This window comes from Syngnathoides biaculeatus, chromosome 12 (assembly GCF_019802595.1).
Source record: "Syngnathoides biaculeatus isolate LvHL_M chromosome 12, ASM1980259v1, whole genome shotgun sequence".
NCBI lineage: Eukaryota > Metazoa > Chordata > Actinopteri > Syngnathiformes > Syngnathidae > Syngnathoides > Syngnathoides biaculeatus.
The window spans coordinates 12,362,414-12,381,290 of record NC_084651.1 but is presented as its reverse complement, the minus strand read 5'-3'; the positions used below and the strand labels follow the sequence as shown (position 1 = coordinate 12,381,290).

The window sequence follows — 18,877 nt, the reverse complement described above, 5'->3', positions numbered from 1 at the left end:
GAGCGGTGTTGAAAATGGATCGATGGACAACCTAATACACATTATCCATTAATTTTCTGTACCGCTTATCCTCATGTGAGTTGTGGGTGTGCTGCAGCCTATCCCACCTAACTTTGGGAGAGAGGCAGGCTACACCCTGAACTGGTTGCCAGCCAGTATAATACATATAATGAATAACCAATTTGAAAACTCATTGCTGGGCCTGTATGAAATTTCAAGTAATTGACCAAACTATGATACTGTAATACAAACTATGAAGAGCTGCTTTACATATTAGCATCTCAACATTGTAAGTAAAGTTAGTGAATCCTTTTAATATTTCATTTGTTAACATACTGAGCTTCTGGATTCGATATCTGGGAATTTTGTGCTTTCCTCAGACTTGTATGTGGATGAACACATTTTTTTTTTCCCCCCCGTTTATTATGGTATATAAAAGTTGTCCTCTCCCATGAAGTCCACTGAACGATACATGCATTGTTTGTGTTGGATTTTACACCATAAATTATGTAAGATATAAAGCCAATAAACCAAACCCATTGATGTAACCTGATATCTACAATTTGTAACTCCAATTGAACTTTTAGCAGATATTTCATAATTTATATCATTATATTGTCATCGTGGACTTTGGAATTTACACTCACTGCACGTGGCCATTGAGCGAGCACTTGCATCATGAGTCAGCTAAGTTTTGGACCATGTGGCTTTTTCAAATATATAATCATTAACCTCAGGTCCATCTTAGGCAGATTCATTTCTGTGCAATACCTCTGGAGCAGTGTTCCCATTTATGTTATTCACGTGTGGGTCATGTAATGGTGTGGCCTTGTGTGTAGTGGGCCTCTATAAAACAGACACGGGCACACATTCACAAAAGCAGAAAGCCATCTGGGTTCTATTACCATAAAAATAAGCACATGGAGGAACATTGCTACAAACAAAAGAACGTGTACAAAGCAGGAATCTTTTTATTCCACTTGTTTTTAGTTGTTGTTTCATCATTGCTTACAATGTGACTTTTGAAACCAGAAAATGGATTGAAACCAGAAAATGGGTCGAGCCAGACAGTCACCACCCCTCTCTTGTTTTTGAACAATATTTCAGGCTTTCTGCAGCCTTGAAGAAGTGAGTTTTTCCCCATGGATTCTTGAGTTTTTTCTGATATGATGACAGTTCCTGAAATGTGTTTCAGACAACAGGAATTGGGGGTTGGTGGGTGGGAGGTGGGCTAATGAGCTCACCCCCACCCTTTTCCTGAAAAACATTCCATTTTGTCTGGAAAGCTTTCCTCTCTCGCATGGAGGGACAAGTCGATCTCTCACTCTCACTCTCTCTCTCTCTCTCTCTCTCTCTCTCTCTCTCTCTCTCTCTCTCTATTTTACTCTCTTTATGCAATTGTCTCAATGATCAGTTGAACTTTAGACACATTTGTGATTGGAGGACTATTCGTGGACTGACTGGTGCGAGCTGGATTTTGTTTTAGTTTTGTCATTCACCCCCAATAAGGAGGTTGCATGTGTTAATGGGCCTGGAGACTACCAGGAGGATAATCATCTGACTGAATCGTTCTTGTCATGAATCTATTCTTATTACTTTTTATCTTCACAAGTTTTGCCCTCAGTTTTAAAAGACACATGGCGTTAAGTATCTCGAACGTCATATCCTGCCATTGTCATCCCGTGGGCGGACGGTAGCGAGTGAGGCGCTCTTGAGTGGAGGCAGAGGAGCCAGGAGTGCCAGAAGTTGATCGTTCTTCCAAGGTTCGCCGGAGCAATCTGTGAGGACCATGTGCGCTGCTGTCCTGGAGGGGTACTGTGGGTCTGTCTTCTGGGTGAGTGCGAAATAGCCACGTGTTTTACCTGCACTGGAGTAACTGTCCTCTTGTAATCACGAAAAACATACAAAGAAACAGTAACTAAGTTGAACCGCTCAAAAGTGACTTCCTTGCAAGACAAAATCTTTTGGCTGCTCAATTATCATGTCTTATATTATGTAAGACTTTCATGTGAAGAATGAACTCCACAAATATCTTCAACTTTTTGGTAAAAGTGAAGTTAATGTTAAAATGTCCACAATTTCCTATGAGATTTCATTTTTAATGTGTTAAATGTGTTAATTGGAACAAATCTGATTTAGGGCAGCATCCTGAAACGTTTTTGTGACGCCAGTTATGGGAAAGAATAAAAGTATGGCAATAACTATAAAACTGGAAATTGAAAAATACAGCAAAATTTTAACCACACATCATACAATCAAGACCTTATGTAAATTCACACAACTCACCAATTAATCCCAGGAATATCTATTAAATGTCACTTGCTGACAGTATCACGAAAAAAAAATCTTTGTCAATGTGAGTAGCTTTATTTTATTTGACTATTCAGGGTTTAGCGTCTTTTGACACTTGTATGACAGTTTCGAATGTTTTCATTGTACTTAAAACAATACCTCTACAACTTTGATGTGAGCTATTTAAAAATGATTCACTTGCTATGCTATGATTTATAGAACAAGATGGAAGATAACCTGAATCACAGAATTTTAATTTTGTTAAAATAAATAATTGTTGAATGTCTACTTCATTTCTAGCAAACTTACTAATTTTACAAGTAATTCTCATTTTAATCATGTTTTAGATTTTATCAGAGGTGTCATTAATATGTAACAAATGATCTAAAATCAAGCTAAGGTTAATCAGATGAAAATAAAAATACATGCGCATAAAACAAAACAGAAAAGTACAGATGAGACTTTTTATCTGTACTATTTGAGGATTTTTGTTTTGTTTTTTAAACCTCATGAATGTGACAAGACAGTAAAAACTGTTAAATAAGCAGTGACTCAGCATGTCTGACTTGTTGCAAGTTGGTAGTGGTAGCACATGACAATTTTAGGAGAGAAATATATCATGTTTTTTTTTTTTACATCTTTCGAATGAGAGCATACGAAAGTATAACAGTATACAGTATAAGTATAAGAAAAGTATAAGACATATCAGAAAAGTACAATAAAACTTAAAGTGAAGTTAGAAATAAGTGGAAAAAAAATCTCAAAAGTATACTTTTTTAAACTGTACTACTGTATTACTTTACCATTGTAAAATTATAACCTTTTTATAAAAAATTAAACATTTTTCCAAAAGTGTAGAACTTCATTCTTTTAGAAATATTTTCCCTCAAATATACCAGTGTGTGTAGACTGTATGTATACTTGAACATATATGATTATTATCAAAATATATAAATATGTATGCATTCATTTTTCTTGAAAACGTGACTATTCCCAAGAATATTTTTTCTTCGCAAAAATACGTGACTTTTCTAAAAAAGAAAAAAAATGACCTCCCGTAAAAGTCTAATTTAAATTTCCGTTCTTTTAAATTTTATTTGACTGTTGCCTTTGTGGTTATCCAAAATACATAAATGATTTAAATCTGCCAAAAACATCAGCCACCAAAGAAAAATTGTCATATTTTGACACAAAATACTTATGAACTTTGCAATTGTGGACTGATTTCTAAAAGAAAATATAAAGCAAATCTCAACAATTAACCCTAGACAACCCAAGACATCCAAATCCTCTTTTAAAATTTTATGTAGTTTTTAGTTCTAAATTAATCAATAAGCATAAAAGGAACACAAAAACATCACATTTGGAAAATATTACCAATTTACTTCCAGTTCAGATAATGGGTCACATATGACCTAGTGGTCCTTAACTACCAAAAAACAATGCATTTAATGCAGACACGTGTGAGACATTGGGCTTTAAGGGTAAAAAGAGTAACTGTGGTGCATTGTGTTTATACACTGGGCCCTTCATTACACTGGGTCATATGTGACCCCATGGCGTCTCTAGGGTTAAATTTACTGGATAAGGATGTTTTATCTGTCTCTGTGCTTTGATAGCCAGGGTTTTGACCTTCACTTGAGATCATATCGGTAACTTCTTTTTATCAATATCGTCCTGCAGAACTCCTCGTACGTTGACAGAGAGGATCCGGATTTGCCAGTATGTTTGGAGCAGACTGTACTGGTGTGGATTCCATTGGGCTTCCTGTGGCTCTGTGCTCCTTGGCACCTGCTGGCTCTCTGCAGAAGAACAAAGGACACCAGATACATGTCCAAACTCTATATCGCCAAACAGGTAGTATAACCCATATGTATTATTTCAAATAAGAATTGCAGCTCCTGTCCAGATGTGATGGAGCTAGATTACCACAAAGATTACAGCAAAAACAAAAAGTCACATTACTTTTCCAGTAGCCCATCGAAAAAACATCTAAATTAATATCATTAGTTCTATGTTTCTAATTACTGTATTATTATTGTTATTATTATTATTTTGTGTGATATATTTTTCTGGCTCCAGCTTGTCGTGTCGCTGCTCTTCCTGACTGCCATATCAGGCCTGGCCATCACTTTAGGAGAAGATTTTGGCCCAAGTCAAGCGAAACCTACACCAGAACATAATCCTGCCGTGTACTATACCAACCCCATAATTTATGCCGTGTCATGGGTATGTTTAATAACCTTGCCTAACTGTGACCTTTTGTCATGGAGTCATCACATGCTAACAAGCTATCCTGTCTTTTTTTCCTTTGTTTTTTTCTTTTTTTTTTAGGTCATGGTGCTGCTGTGCCAAGAAGGGTTACGACGGAGAGGATCAGTAGATTCCACCACACTCCTTCTGTTTTGGTTCCTTGTGGTCGTGTGTGATATTTTCCCTCTGCAGACCATCATACGAGAGGCACTCAGGCAGGTAAGAATTGACAGCAAGCTGTAAGGACATGTGCAAAATCATCAATCAGACTTGTCATTGTTGGTGAAACCCTGTTATTAATCTCCCTGTTGACCACTAGGGAGAGTTCGTTGACCTCCCTCGATTGTGCCTTTTCTGCATCGCCTTCAGCCTGGAAGTCATCGCACTCATTCTCTCCGCTGTGGCGGACATCTCTCCAGAAGCCAGGGAGGTTGCAAAAAAGGTATGCGATAGGTGACGTGTTTGTATTTGCCACCTTTTTTTTTGCCTTACATATCCTTAAACGTTCTTTCTTAAACAGAATCCAGAAGCAGGTGCAGCCTTTTTGAGCAGAGTCACATTCAACTGGTTTAATAGGTAATCCAACATAAGCATGATAAAGTATTACACACATCATGTGATGTGTTTTCGTAATTCTCTAATCTTCTTCTTCTTTTCATCACAGCATGTCATCTTTTTTCATCTAAGTAATGACCATGTATTAATATTTCTGTATATTTATTCTTAGATTACTTTGCTACTTTACAATGATAAAACATACAGAACAAAAATATATTAATGAAAGACCATTTATTACTTATGTACATAACACAGTATACTTGCCGTATGCAGTGAAATGTACCTCAAAACCATGCCAGACTGCAAGATAACCACTTAGTTTGAGTACCTTAATTAACTGCAGTGTGTAGTCCTCTTGGAAAAAGTAAATGTCTCAAATAAATGCCACTCTTACACTTCTGCGCTCTAATAATGCCACATCTTAATAATCATCATACACTTTATAAAGTGAACGCTTTCTCTCAAATCGATGCCTAATCAGCATCCACCCCCGCTCTAATAGATGCCATGCATCAATTAATTGCTTTCTGTCATCATGCCTCTTCTCCAATAGGGACCTCTTTCTCCTTGCTTTGTTGTAATAGATGTCCTTTAATTAATTGCCAGATTTAATAGATTGTATTTTTCAATTAATCACCACCAGACATTGTCCCCTGAAACGGTTAGTGCCTTATGTCAAATACACAACTCCATTTGAATATAGTTCATCAATTTGTACATACAAAGGCCTCCTTTCACATTAGACAAATTACTTCAGATAAACACCTGGTACTCTTTGGGATTGAGGGAAAAAAAATGCCCCAAGCCACTATTTCACTAAGTGTGATATTTGTGCTAATGTGGCTAAAACCAAAACTTAATCGACAAATGGGATGCTAATAAATTTCATTGCCCAGGGCTATATCTTTCTTGTGTCAAAATGAATGCTGTACAAAATGTTTTAAAATGGGGAAGCTGTTGTCCTGAGACTTTTGCAAATTACTGTCCATCATGTTCGCTAACCCATTCTGACTTTCACTCCTCAGCATGGCGATAAAAGGGTACAGGCAGCCCCTGGTTCAGGAGGACATGTGGGCCCTGAAAGAGGAGGAGAGCACTGGTTACATCAACAGTCATTTCCAGCACTTCATGCAGACAGAGTTTGCTGCAGCTCGACGTCGCTATCAGAAGAGGCTGGCCAAAAACCAAAACAGGACAACCCATAATGAAGCATTTTCAAATGGACTCTCTACTGGTCTTGGGAAAGGCATTAGTCAGGACGTGTTGATGATGGTGTGAAATATTGTGCACTACACCAATTTGATTTCCTTTGTTGATCCTGTGTATGCAGTCATACTATTTGTTTTTATTTGTGCACCCATTCCATTTCTTTAGGAGGATCGAGGCAAGAAAGATGACAAAAAAGAAAAGAAAACCAAGAAAAAGAAGGAAGAAGAAAACTATCCCACCTCATGGCTCATACCCACCATCTACAAGACATTTAAATGGGTTTTGATTGAATCAGCCATCTTCAAACTTCTGCAGGACCTGCTCTCCTTTGTCAGTCCTCACCTGCTGAAGTATGTCATCTTTGACAAGAATGACATTAAATAATTACATTAATACTATTAATTTCAAATTACATTAACAAGTAACATATGCAGTAATTAATTTCATTCTGGAAATAACTCACCAAACATTATTGGTTAGTTTGCGTGCTTGTTACGCATCTGTCACCGTGTTTCTTCTCAGGTTGATGATTACTTTCACTCAAGACCAAGACAGGCATGCGTGGGAAGGTTACCTATTTGCAGTGTTGCTTCTGGTGGTGGCCCTCCTGCAGTCTCTGTTCCTGCAACAGTACTTCCAGCGCTGCTTTGTGCTGGGAATAAAGGTTCGCACAGCTATCATGGCTGCCGTTTACAAAAAGGTAAAGACAGAAATGGGGATGATTGAGCCCATGAGAAAGCATGCAGTTACATTTACACTACTCACAAAAGCTTTGGATCTTTGGCTTTCAGGTAGAATCTTAGTATAAAATTTAAAAATTATCCTTATAGGTAAACTCCATTTGACCTTCTCTAAACTTTTAAAAGCACATCCAACTGATTAGCATTGATATACTTTTTGCACAAGTTGCTTTTCTATAAAAATCAACTCAACGGCAAAATTCACAACAGGTGTTTAAGCCATGAATCATCCAATAAATTTCCAAGGACATCTATGCACTTTCTGTGACTCTTCCAGTCACTCTTTATCTCTGTTGCAACCTAGTAATAACTCTGTGGCGCTCAGTCAGCGGTCACTTCCACATCGTAATTGAAGTCTCGCAATGGCAAGATGTTAACCTCAGTTGTTAGGTTTCACCTTAGTCTCATGATGTCAAAATGTGAACAGCAGGAGTGTTTAAATATCAATGCTAATTGTAGCAGAAACTGTTTTGGTAAAATATTTTTCATTCATGACACTAATTGTGAATTTTTGCCGTAATGATATGCTGGACAAACAGTTGGACACAACATGACATCCTAAAAATTTAATCTGTAAGCCAGATAGCACAATTTTTGGGCAAGTAGTATATATTTTCTTGTGTTTAATGTGTTTCAGTCATGATATGATATACTCTATATGTACGTATTTCCTTGAAGGCACTTGTGGTATCTAACGACACTCGGAAAGAGTCCACGGTCGGCGAAACGGTGAACCTGATGTCTGCTGACGCTCAGCGCTTCAACGACATGACAAATTTTATCCACCTGCTGTGGTCCTGCCCCCTGCAGATCGGTTTAGCCATCTTGTTCCTGTGGCAGGAGCTTGGATTCTCTGTTTTTGCTGGACTTGCAGTCATGATTCTCATGGTACCGATTAATGGACTGCTCGCCACTAAGGCGAGAAAATTCCAGGTTAGAAACACACTTCCATAATATTTTTCGTTTTATTTATGATGTCCCCCATAAACAACTTTCCTCTCTGACTTACATGCTTTCATTTCAGATCGAGAATATGAAATTCAAAGACAAAAGATTGAAAATTATGAATGAAATACTCAATGGGATGAAGGTGAGCATCTTGTCTTGACAGAGTTACAGTGATAGCCCTCGGTGGAAATGTTTTTTATGATTGCAATCTCTGAAATAAGGCGATCAATGACAATCAAAAAAGTGAGTATTGGTGAAAGCTATTTTTTGTACACAAGCGACATACTGTAAAGTGAACACTGCGGTATGCATATTAAAAGGCAGAACTCAACCATGAAGTTAAGGAAACTGGTCAAAGGCCGGAAGTAGCTGTAACAAGGGAAAAATAAGCATACAAAATCAAATAAGAAATAGAAAAACAATAGGTAGATTGTCAGATCCCGAGATCAAAAACTTTTGAGTTTCAGAGAATCTTAACCCTTAGGACCTTCTTTTGTGCAAACACTACATGTGGCATTGTTTAGATGGTAAAGTTAATGCTTTCTTTATACTTCAGGAAAAGGGATTTTTTTTTCCAATCAGAGGCCATTTCAGTTTTTCATAAAATCCCCCAAGTGACGTATAAAATTTCAGAACAAAAAAAAAAAATCATGCGAGAATCAAACATGCTTATTATTATAAATACTTGGGAGCTTTTTAAAACAGTTCTAAAGATGTTCTCCACCCATGGCATATTTCATAATTCTCTCCTTGTTCTCCTGTTAGATTCTGAAGCTGTATGCATGGGAGCCATCTTTCCAAGCTCAGGTACAAGGCGTCAGAGGCCAAGAACTGAACGTCATGAAGAAGTTTGCCTACCTCACATCTGTCTCCACATTTATTTTCAGCTGTGCTCCAGCTTTGGTCAGTCCTGTCAATACGCCACATGTGAGCAGAAAAATGAAAGGGTATTGTTTCTGTAAACCTTTCATACACTGTCTGTGTACCAGGTGTCTTTGGCCACCTTTGCAGTGTTCGTAGGTGTGAGTTCAGACAATGTGTTGACTGCTGAAAAGGCGTTCACTTCCATCTCTCTCTTCAACATCCTTCGATTCCCTTTGGCCATGCTCCCCATGCTCATGGCTGCTCTTGTGCAAGTAAGGACAACCATTCACATAGCACATTCAGGCCAAACAAATGAATCTGTCATTAAAAAGTCTCATTTTCTGTTTTCGTGATCTAGACTACAGTGTCCAGAAAACGCCTTGAAAAGTTTTTGGGAGGCGAAGACCTTGAAAGTGATATAGTGCGGCATGACCCCAGCTTCTGTATGTTCATGCGTGTCTAATAATCAATATGTATATATCTGATATATATATATATATATATATATATATATATATATATATATATATATATATATATATATGATAAATCTGTCTTGTCTTTTAGGTTCTGCTGTTAATGTATGCAATGGTTCGTTTTCATGGCAAAAAGATGGAGAGCCCCAGCTTAAAAAGTATACATTGTTCTGTGAACACACCATCATCGATTATGACTTGCTGCTGCACTGCTAAATGAACATTCCTGTCTTGTGTGTATTTTCCAGTGTGAGGCTGGACATCAAGCCAGGTCGGTTGGTTGCAGTCGTGGGAGCTGTCGGCTCGGGAAAGTCCTCCCTGATGTCGGCCATTCTGGGAGAGATGCATTGCACCAAAGGCTTCATCAACATTCAGGTGACATCAAAATTTCAAGTCAGTTCATTTATTTTGACTACCGTATTTTCCACACGATAAGGCGCACCTTCAATGAATGGTCTTTTTCAAAACTTTTTTCATATATGAGGCGCACCGCATTACAAGGCGCATAGAATAGATGCTACAGTAGAGGCTGGGGTTACGTTATTCATCCATTAGATGGAGCTGCACTAAAGGCTCAATTTTGATCCACATATAAAGTGCACTGGATTATAAGGTGTACAGTTGGCTTTTGAGAAAATTAAAGGCTTTTAGGTGCACCTAATAGTGTGGAAAATATGGTATAACAAACAGCCAATAAATAAGATCTTAATTTTATACTGTACTCCAATACTCCCGCCACCCTTGTGGGCATAAGCAGCATGGAAAATGGATGGATGGATGCTTATTCTGTGTGCCACTGTGATCTAATCTGTTGCATGGAAGTACGTAGCTCACGATTCACTTCTGGCCGATACCGATATTGGAGCCTTGCATTTTGGGTGATACTGATATTTGTCTGATCTGATATTAGCTATAATCATCCATTCATCAATTTTCTGAGCTGCGTAACCTCACAAGGGTTGCAGGAGTGCTGGAGCCTATCCCAACTATCTGCAGGCAGGAAGTTAGGCACACCCTGAACTAGTTGCCAGCCAATCGCGGGAAGCAAACAATCATTCACACTCACAATCACATCTAAGGGCAATTTAGAGTTGGAAATCAGGTTTACTGTGGAGATGGTAGTGGTGTATATGACATGCAATGTCGTTACCGATGCATGGACGTGGAGCGTTCGACTGAGAAGTGCAGAAAGCGTTTGCAAAATGTGAATTGAGGAGAAACAAAAAGCAAATAGTGAAAGTGTGCTTGCATTTCATAATGACATGCGAGGTGAGCACCTGTTCGTTGTAACATGGAACTTTCTTTCTGATGAGTATGACGCCGTGTTGCGAGACCTAAGAGACGAAGGCAAATCAATGAGCTTTACATTTGTCTACTTTACTAACTGGTTGCAGAGTGTCTCTCTTAATTTTGAGTATTGTCGATTTTGTTTTTTTTTGTTTTGTTTTTTTTAAATCCCGTGACTAATGCAACTGAACAAAATCCAAGAAAGAAATGAAGGCTCCAGTTTGCTCCGCTACTCATTTTTTCTTTAACTGACAATGGAGCGATTTCTGATCTCAAATATCGATCCGGGACACCCCAACATGGAAGTATGCTATTGTATTTTCTTAAAATAAATCCAGGTGCAGGTTGAATTGAATTTGATTCATATCGAACAAGAATTTGGGAGAAAAGCTCTGAGGGGTGTACAATAAACCACTCATTCTTTCTTATTTTCCAGGGTTCCCTTGCCTTTGTACCGCAGCAAGCATGGATCCAAAATGCCACCCTGAGGGATAACATTATGTTTGGCTCCCCCCTCGAGGAGAAGCGATTCCAGGAGGTGATTCAGGCCTGTGCTCTTGCCCCAGACCTGGAGCTTCTTCCTGGAGGAGACATGACTGAGATCGGGGAGAAAGTAAGAACTGGGTTTAAGGAGTTGCAAATAAAAATTATGTGATTTTTGTTGTTGTTTTTAGCTGTGTGTGTGTGTGTGTGTGTGTGTGTGTGTGTGTGTGTGTGCGTGCGCACAAACATACACACACACGTGCACATACATGTCCAGTTTAAGTATGTGTTCACAGAGATTGGACCTCGTTCAGTATTTTTTGAGGCTTTTATTAGTCGAAGCGGCCAAAAGCACAATATGGCGTCACATTCAACTTTTTAAAATAAATTGGGTGTTCCATTGTATTGTTCAACTGTTCTTTAAATTTTTCTTTTGTGGTAGGGGATCAACCTGTCAGGAGGTCAGAAGCAGCGTGTGAGCTTGGCCAGAGCCGCTTACAGTCAGGCTGACATTTGTCTGCTCGATGACCCCTTGTCTGCTGTGGATTCTCATGTGGGGAAGCATCTTTTTCACAAAGTGATTGGACCTAATGGAATACTCAAAGACAAGGTCTTGTCTGTGAATGCATCATTTGTCAAAACAACTCATTTGTTTTGTGTTTCATGACACGGGAAAGTAATAAATAAAATTACTGAATGTAGTAGTGGTAAAATATGGGAAAGTAAACTGGTATACTGTATGTTGAACTGGAGATTATGGTTTGAAAGCCATTCCAATTGTTTACACTATTTTTTTCTCATTTCACTATGAATCAACTGTTTGAAATCTTGTGTGCGTGTGCGTGCGTGTGTGTGTGTTTGTTTATGCAGACTCGTATATTGGTGACGCATGGAGTGACCTTCCTGCCTCAAGTGGATGAAATTGTGGTCTTGGTCGACGGAGTGATTTCCGAGGTTGGATCCTACGATAGCCTCCGTTCTAGCAAAGGCGCCTTTTCCGAATTTTTGGATACGTATGCCAAAGAACAGAATAATGATGATAAAAATTCCACCAAATCTGAATCAGGTAATTCAATCTTTCTTACTGTCACAATGTACAGTACACTATGCCTGCCTGAGCTAATATAGGATTTTATTGTAAACTATTTATGTTCTGTATTTTGTACGTATATAAAAAAAAAATAGTGACCCGTGTCCATATGAAGCAATTCTATTTAATATAATTCCAAGCCACAATATGAAATCAATATCATTATCATTAGCTTATTTAATATGTTACATTAATACTTTTCACCCAATTGAGTATAACTGATGCAATGAAAGTGGTGTTTTGATCAAGGATAGGCAAGTGTATTTCAGGTTAGATAGATCATTTATTAGTGTTTTTCAGAAAGTAAATTATTGTAAAGATAATGGACATAGAAAGTGGTACTGTTCTAAAACTGTATGCATTGTGATTCTCCAGAGAGAATAATAAATTACCATTGTCTGTATTGTAAATTAATAAAGTTTGCATCTTCTGCAGAGCATGACCAGGGTCTTGCAGATGAGGACATGATCCCAGAAGGAGATGATACCCAACCAGACTCCCCGTTAGAAGACACAGTAACTGCAACTCTGAAGAGGGAAAACAGCATCCGCCGCAGCCAGCGCAACAGCAGGTATAGGATTACGGTGGAGACGTGGTTGACAAAATACTTTATTGTGTATAAGTAAGAATGATGTTCTGTTGTAGTTTTAGAGCAGCAAGAAAGAGCTCCACAAAGAAATCTGAAAATGTGGGCGAAACAAACAAAGGCCAACGGCTCATTGAGAAGGAAACTATGGAAACAGGACAGGTAGTTTGTTATTTTTTTAATCACCTTTATCACACAATTAAAGCAGGAAATGACATGTATTAATTACACCTGACTGCCCCTGTCTTTAAACTCCAGGTGAAACTTTCAGTTTACCTCGAGTACATGCGGTCCATAGGCTGGGGATATACTGTCGCAGTTTTCCTGCTGTACCTCATCCAGAACATTGCATACATTGGCCAGAATATCTGGCTCAGTGACTGGACTAATGATGCATTGGAGTATTCCAACTTAACATATCCTCCAGAGAAGAGGGACACCAGGGTGGGAGTATTTGGCGCTCTGGGAGTGGCTCAGGGTAACCGTTTCAAAAACAATGAATTATTTTGAAATCATGCTTCATGGTACAATGTTTTATAGTTGAAACTCTTTTTGGCAGGTCTCTTTGTGTTCCTTGGTACGCTGCTTCTGGCCAATGCCTCCGTTGCAGCATCTCGAATCCTGCACTCGAGGCTGCTCAATAACATCTTGCATGCTCCAATGCTCTTCTTTGACACCACACCCATTGGAAGGGTGGTCAACCGCTTTGCAAAGGTGGGACTTTTTCTACACTACTACTCTCTACATAGTTAAAAACAATGGTCTTATCAGCATTTCCTCTCTCAAAATACACACTGATTTCCTCTACATTTTTTCAATAGGATATATTTACAGTAGATGAGGCCATCCCACAGTCCTTGCGCGCTTGGATCATGTGTCTGTTGGGTGTGCTAGGGACTCTTTTTGTCATCTGTCTGGCCACTCCTTTCTTCACCATTGTCATTATTCCCCTGGCGGTGGTGTACTTTTTTGTCCAGGTGAGAAAGATAAAATAATATGAATTGTATAATACTGTATACTGATAAATGTGCGGGAAACTCTATTGCTGCAAACGTAATAGTGCCAAAAGAACTCAGACCTAACTGTATTGATGCAAGGAAAAGAACTGTACTGGACTACAAGTCTGGATAATGTCATTGTAACAATGAAAAGCTTGTGGTTTTTGGCTGGAATGACATGAAAACACAAATTAAAGAGATATGCTCATGTTACATGTTATATCTGAAAAATTAGCTAACCTTCCACGCACATCGCAAATTCCACTCAAATTAGATATTTTATGATGTGGGGTGATGACCTTTAATTTAAGAATCCTTGGGTGAATAAGATATATCTCAAAATAATACATTTATGTGCTAATTATATCTACTTTTCTATTTCCATGGAAAGTTGGATAAAATTTCACAGAAATTGTATCACAATTCAAACAATGTATTTAGTCTAGTTTATGCTTAATTTTTTTTGGGGTGGCGCAGTGTACGAATGGTTAGCACATATGCATCACTGTTCTGAGGATCCAGGTTAATTTCCGGCCCCTCCTGTGTGCAGTATAAATGTTCTCCCTGTGGGTTTGTGGGTTTTCTCTGGATACCCCGATTAACCCTAACCATCCTAAAAACATGCATGCTAGGCTTATTGAAGTCTCTAAATTTCCCTTAAGTGTGAATGTGAGTGTGGTAGTTTTTCTGTGCGTGCCTTGCAATGGGCGTGTGTCCAGTTCCGGGCTGACTATGCCGCTTACCCAGAGTCAGCTTGGTTGGGCTTCAGCACGGCCGTTACCCTACTGAGGATAAGCGGTATGAGAAATGAATGAATTCATTCATTTTCTACTTCCATCCCTTTTGTGTCATAGGCATACTTTCACATTGTGCATTGGATTTTATTGAAGGCTGTAATATTGGTTCTAAAATGTTGAATTTGTTTCCATTCTCATTTCATGCATTTGATTTTACTCCTCGTCTTGACATCTTCATCCAGCGCTTCTATGTCGCAACATCAAGGCAGCTGCGCCGGCTTGACTCTGTGTCTCGCTCTCCCATTTATTCCCACTTTGGCGAGACTGTGTCAGGCCTATCTGTGATAAGAGCTTACGGCCATCAAGAGAGGTTCCTCCAGCACAATGAAACCACCATGGATGAGAACCTAAAGACTGTGTACCCATGGATTGTGTCAAACAGGTCACAAAGCCAAATGACTTACACTGAATGGTGTTGTTAAGCGACTTTACCCTTGGCTTATGCATGATTGTTTCATTTCCAGATGGCTGGCAATTCGTTTGGAGTTTGTGGGGAATCTGGTGGTGTTTTTCGCTGCTCTGCTTGCAGTTATTTCCAGAGATAGTCTGGACAGTGGCCTGGTTGGCCTATCAATATCCTACTCCCTTAACGTAAGTCATGCTCCGATGATGGTGGTGGTGATAGGGATGGGTATTGGGTTGGTGGGATTAAGCTATTGAGATGTGGTTTCTCTTTCTGATCTGGGATTTGTAGGTAACCCAAACCCTGAACTGGCTTGTTCGGATGACGTCAGAACTGGAGACCAATATTGTCGCCGTGGAAAGAGTGACTGAATACAGCGTCATTGAAAATGAGGTATATCAATATGACAGCACTTAAACAAACTCTCACAATGACCCGCATTTTATTATTATTTTTAGATAATCTGCAGTTACTGAACCACAAATATTTGTGGGTTCATTTTATGCATTTATCTAATAACATAAAACATTTAAATGACTCTTATCACTCACCCAGGATGCTGGTTAATAAATGCAGTGTGCCGTTCATTACAGATGTGGGTTTGGTGTTCAAATTGGCTGGAACTGTTTTGATTTGATCAACCAATATGGACCGAAAATTGCTTACGTTATTTTGTCGTTTAAATTTGACACATCCCAGCTCTGTATTGTTCACAACCCTGCCCAATGATTTAAAAAAAATCAGTAAGCATATAAAATGAGCCTTCAGACATCAAGTGTTATGAAACATCAAGCCTCTCTCTCAGTTCACATATGCGGTAGGCATGTCGGCTGAATGTACACAGACTAGAAGCCAAAAATCAGCACAGTATATTTTATTTTATGTTGGGGCTTGCTGGGATTCAATTTAAGCATCCTTCGGAGAATAAGCTCTTTCTCAAAATAATAAACAAGATTGGGCCCTTGGCCTTGTTTATTTATTTATTTTTGCTTTATCTCCCCATAATACCGTAGTTTTAAAGTTTATTTACTCTTGGCGTCAATTGTAATAAAGCTGTAGTGTGGTTTTATCCCATTATAAAATGCATATAAATAGTATGCCACAAAGAAACAACTACTTCCATCTGCAGTTTAATGAATAAATGGCCACAGCCATTATTTTGTATAAATAATGTCCGTCTTCTGCTGCACTGTATACACATTGCTTAATGTGACATTTCTTGGACTGTAGGCAAAGTGGGTGACTGATACTCGGCCACCAGAGAATTGGCCTGAGGTGGGAAGACTGCAGTTCGAAAACTACAAGGTCCGTTATCGACCAGGTTTGGATCTGGTGCTGCATGGCATCTCGTGTGAGATTGGTTCCACAGAGAAGGTTTGCATGTGGCTTTTTTTTTTATATAATTTCCATCTGAATGTATTTGTTTGTAACAAATTCATTTACTCAACTCTTTTTTTTTTTTTTTTTTTGCACACAGATTGGTATTGTGGGCCGCACAGGAGCTGGGAAATCCAGCCTGACCAACGGTTTGTTCCGCATTATTGAAGCTGCTGAGGGTCGTATCCTCATAGATGGGGTTGATATCTCCAAAATAGGCCTACATGACCTAAGAAACAACCTCACTATCATACCACAGGTACACACAGTTCCAAGATCACACTACAAAACAGCTCAAAATACAGAGCACTGACCCGTTCGATTCTGTGCAGGATCCAGTGCTGTTCTCCGGAACTTTGAGGATGAACCTGGATCCGTTTGACACATCCAGTGATGAGGAAATCTGGAGAGTGCTCGAGCTCTCCCATCTCAAGGAATACGTGGCAGGGCTGCAGGAGGGATTGCAGTATGAGGTTGCAGAAGGAGGAGAGAACTTGAGGTGTGTCTTGTGTCACATATATTTGTATACTCGTCCTAGCAGAGTCCAAATTAATAATATTTGATGAAGTGGTAATTTACACATACCCTTTACCAGTCTACTGAGGATGCTGACGTGCATTGCTGCCTAGTAACTTGTAGAAATACTGTAATTTCCGGCCTACGGAGCGCACCTGATTATAAGCCTCACCCAGTACATTTGTAAAGGAAATACAATTTGGGGTACATACATAAGCCACACCTGTGTAAAAGCCGCAAGTAGCCATATTGAAATACCAGATATTTACAAAGAAAGACGGTGCCCAGAAAGAAATTTCAAAGTTTTAATACCTTAGCATAGCTTAACATAGCAACAACATGGTAGCACGAACAGGGCTTGTAAAACGAAAAAAAAAACCATACCGGTAAAAAAAAAAAAAAAAAAAAAAAAAGCAGCCGCAGCAGCTACGCGGTAGCAACACGGTAGCATAGCACTAACAGGGCCGGTTAAAAAAAACATGCCTAAATAACTGAGATGCGGCAGTAACAAAGCAACAACACACTAGCACGGCGCTAACAGGGTCGTTTAAAAAAACATACCAGTAAAAATCACTGAGACACAGCAGTAACACAGCAGCAACACGCTAGCGCAGCGCTAACAGGGCCGATTAAAAAAAAAAAACATACTGGTAAAAGTCACTTCCTCAGGACATATATTCCACCGGTCTCACTCTTACCTTTTTCGCTCAAGTGCCTCCTTGCGGCCATGATGAAAATGCACAAATTAGCCGCATCACCACATAAACCGCATGGTTGAAAGCACGAGACAAAAGTCACAGTTTATAGGCCGGAAATTACGGGAGCAATTGCGTGCTACTTTCACAGTAGTCATTCTATTGAATTTTTGATTCACATTGTCCCTTTCACCATAATACTGCAAATGACTATCGCTAATTCAGCATTTACTGTACCTTACCTTAAGCAGTAAACAGCTGTTACCAGCTGATCAATTGTTCTTACCACTTCATGAATTGGAAAGGGTTTAGCCAATATGGTTATCACCTCTTAATGACTGAAATAATCTTTCAGAATTCATCGACACCCTCTAGTTATCTGAATTCCAATGCTACAGGTGTCTATCAGTGTCCTACTAACATGCGATCTTTGTGTACCACATCTTAACACACTTGCAGTGTTGGACAGAGGCAGCTTCTATGTTTGGCACGGGCACTGATTCGGAAGTCCCGCATATTAATTCTGGACGAGGCTACGGCAGCTGTGGACCTGGAGACGGACAACCTGATCCAAACAACAATCAGGAAAGAGTTTGCACACTGCACCGTTCTCACCATTGCCCACCGCCTGCATAGCATCATGGACAGCTCCAGGTTAGTTCTTTTCAATTTTGCTTGCGTGCATGTGGCCCAGGGGGATGCAAATTTATTTGTGTTCCTTCTCCACAGGGTGATGGTGCTTGATGCTGGCAGGATTTTGGAATTTGATTCTCCAAGTAGCCTGCTTGATAAAAAAGGTCATTTCTATGCCATGGCAAAGGATGCAGGTTTAATAGAAGCAGAAAGCACAAGTCTATGATTTTCTTTTTTTAATGAATATATTGCTTACATTGCTTTTGAAGTATGATTTTGTAAAGGTTGTGCATTCAGATAAGTTTGTTTTTTTATTTATTGTGGTTAGAGCATTGGTTTGGTAAACCAGGGGTTGTGAATTTGTATCTAACTGGGGCATCTACTCCCCAAGAGGGGTTGCGTCAGTGTAAAGGCTGTGCCACACAAATATGAGCGTTCATCTGAGATGTTACGCTGTGGCGACCCCTAACGGGACAAGCTGAAAGAAACTTACTATTGTAAAAGCAATCAATTCTATGTGGGAATAATTTTGTATGTATATAAAAAAATGTGAATAAATGTTTCTGTCAAATCCTACTTGTTCTGTTTGGTTTTAAATAAAATCTTCCCATATATAAAAATTTCACTCAAACTACATGTAGTTGGAACATGTTTCATGTTAGTGGTGTTTAA

General features: G+C 39.1%; 1 protein-coding gene across 2 annotated transcripts; it reads left to right on the top strand.

Annotated features, from left to right (window-relative positions):
- The first annotated feature begins 1,410 nt into the window (after positions 1 to 1,410).
- Positions 1,411 to 18,769, top strand: abcc2 (ATP-binding cassette, sub-family C (CFTR/MRP), member 2). 2 transcript variants are annotated; one of them, XM_061837099.1, is made up of 32 exons: positions 1,413 to 1,834; positions 3,976 to 4,149; positions 4,375 to 4,521; positions 4,627 to 4,764; positions 4,865 to 4,987; positions 5,066 to 5,121; positions 6,129 to 6,375; positions 6,478 to 6,662; positions 6,835 to 7,012; positions 7,731 to 7,985; positions 8,077 to 8,142; positions 8,766 to 8,903; positions 8,990 to 9,136; positions 9,223 to 9,307; positions 9,432 to 9,498; positions 9,589 to 9,715; positions 11,064 to 11,240; positions 11,553 to 11,720; positions 11,981 to 12,176; positions 12,636 to 12,771; positions 12,846 to 12,948; positions 13,045 to 13,264; positions 13,346 to 13,500; positions 13,608 to 13,763; positions 14,764 to 14,963; positions 15,046 to 15,172; positions 15,276 to 15,377; positions 16,215 to 16,358; positions 16,462 to 16,620; positions 16,694 to 16,860; positions 18,032 to 18,226; positions 18,302 to 18,769. In XM_061837099.1, exons 1-32 carry the CDS (start codon positions 1,790 to 1,792, stop codon positions 18,429 to 18,431), a joined length of 4,713 nt encoding a protein of 1,570 aa, XP_061693083.1. In that variant the 5' UTR covers positions 1,413 to 1,789; the 3' UTR covers positions 18,432 to 18,769. The 2 variants fall into 2 exon arrangements, with proteins under 2 accessions (XP_061693084.1, XP_061693083.1); XM_061837100.1 differs by lacking the exon at positions 13,608 to 13,763 and having other exon boundaries at positions 1,411 to 1,834.
- The last annotated feature ends 108 nt before the right edge of the window (positions 18,770 to 18,877 follow it).

Coding starts and splice junctions, on each gene's coding strand:
- abcc2 (XM_061837099.1), top strand. CDS start 1,790: ATGTGCGCTGCTGTCCTGGAGGGGTACTGTGGGTCTGTCTTCTGG. Junction 4,150..4,374: donor AACTCTATATCGCCAAACAG/GTAGTATAACCC, acceptor TTCTGGCTCCAG/CTTGTCGTGTCGCTGCTCTT. Junction 18,227..18,301: donor AGCATCATGGACAGCTCCAG/GTTAGTTCTTTT, acceptor CCTTCTCCACAG/GGTGATGGTGCTTGATGCTG.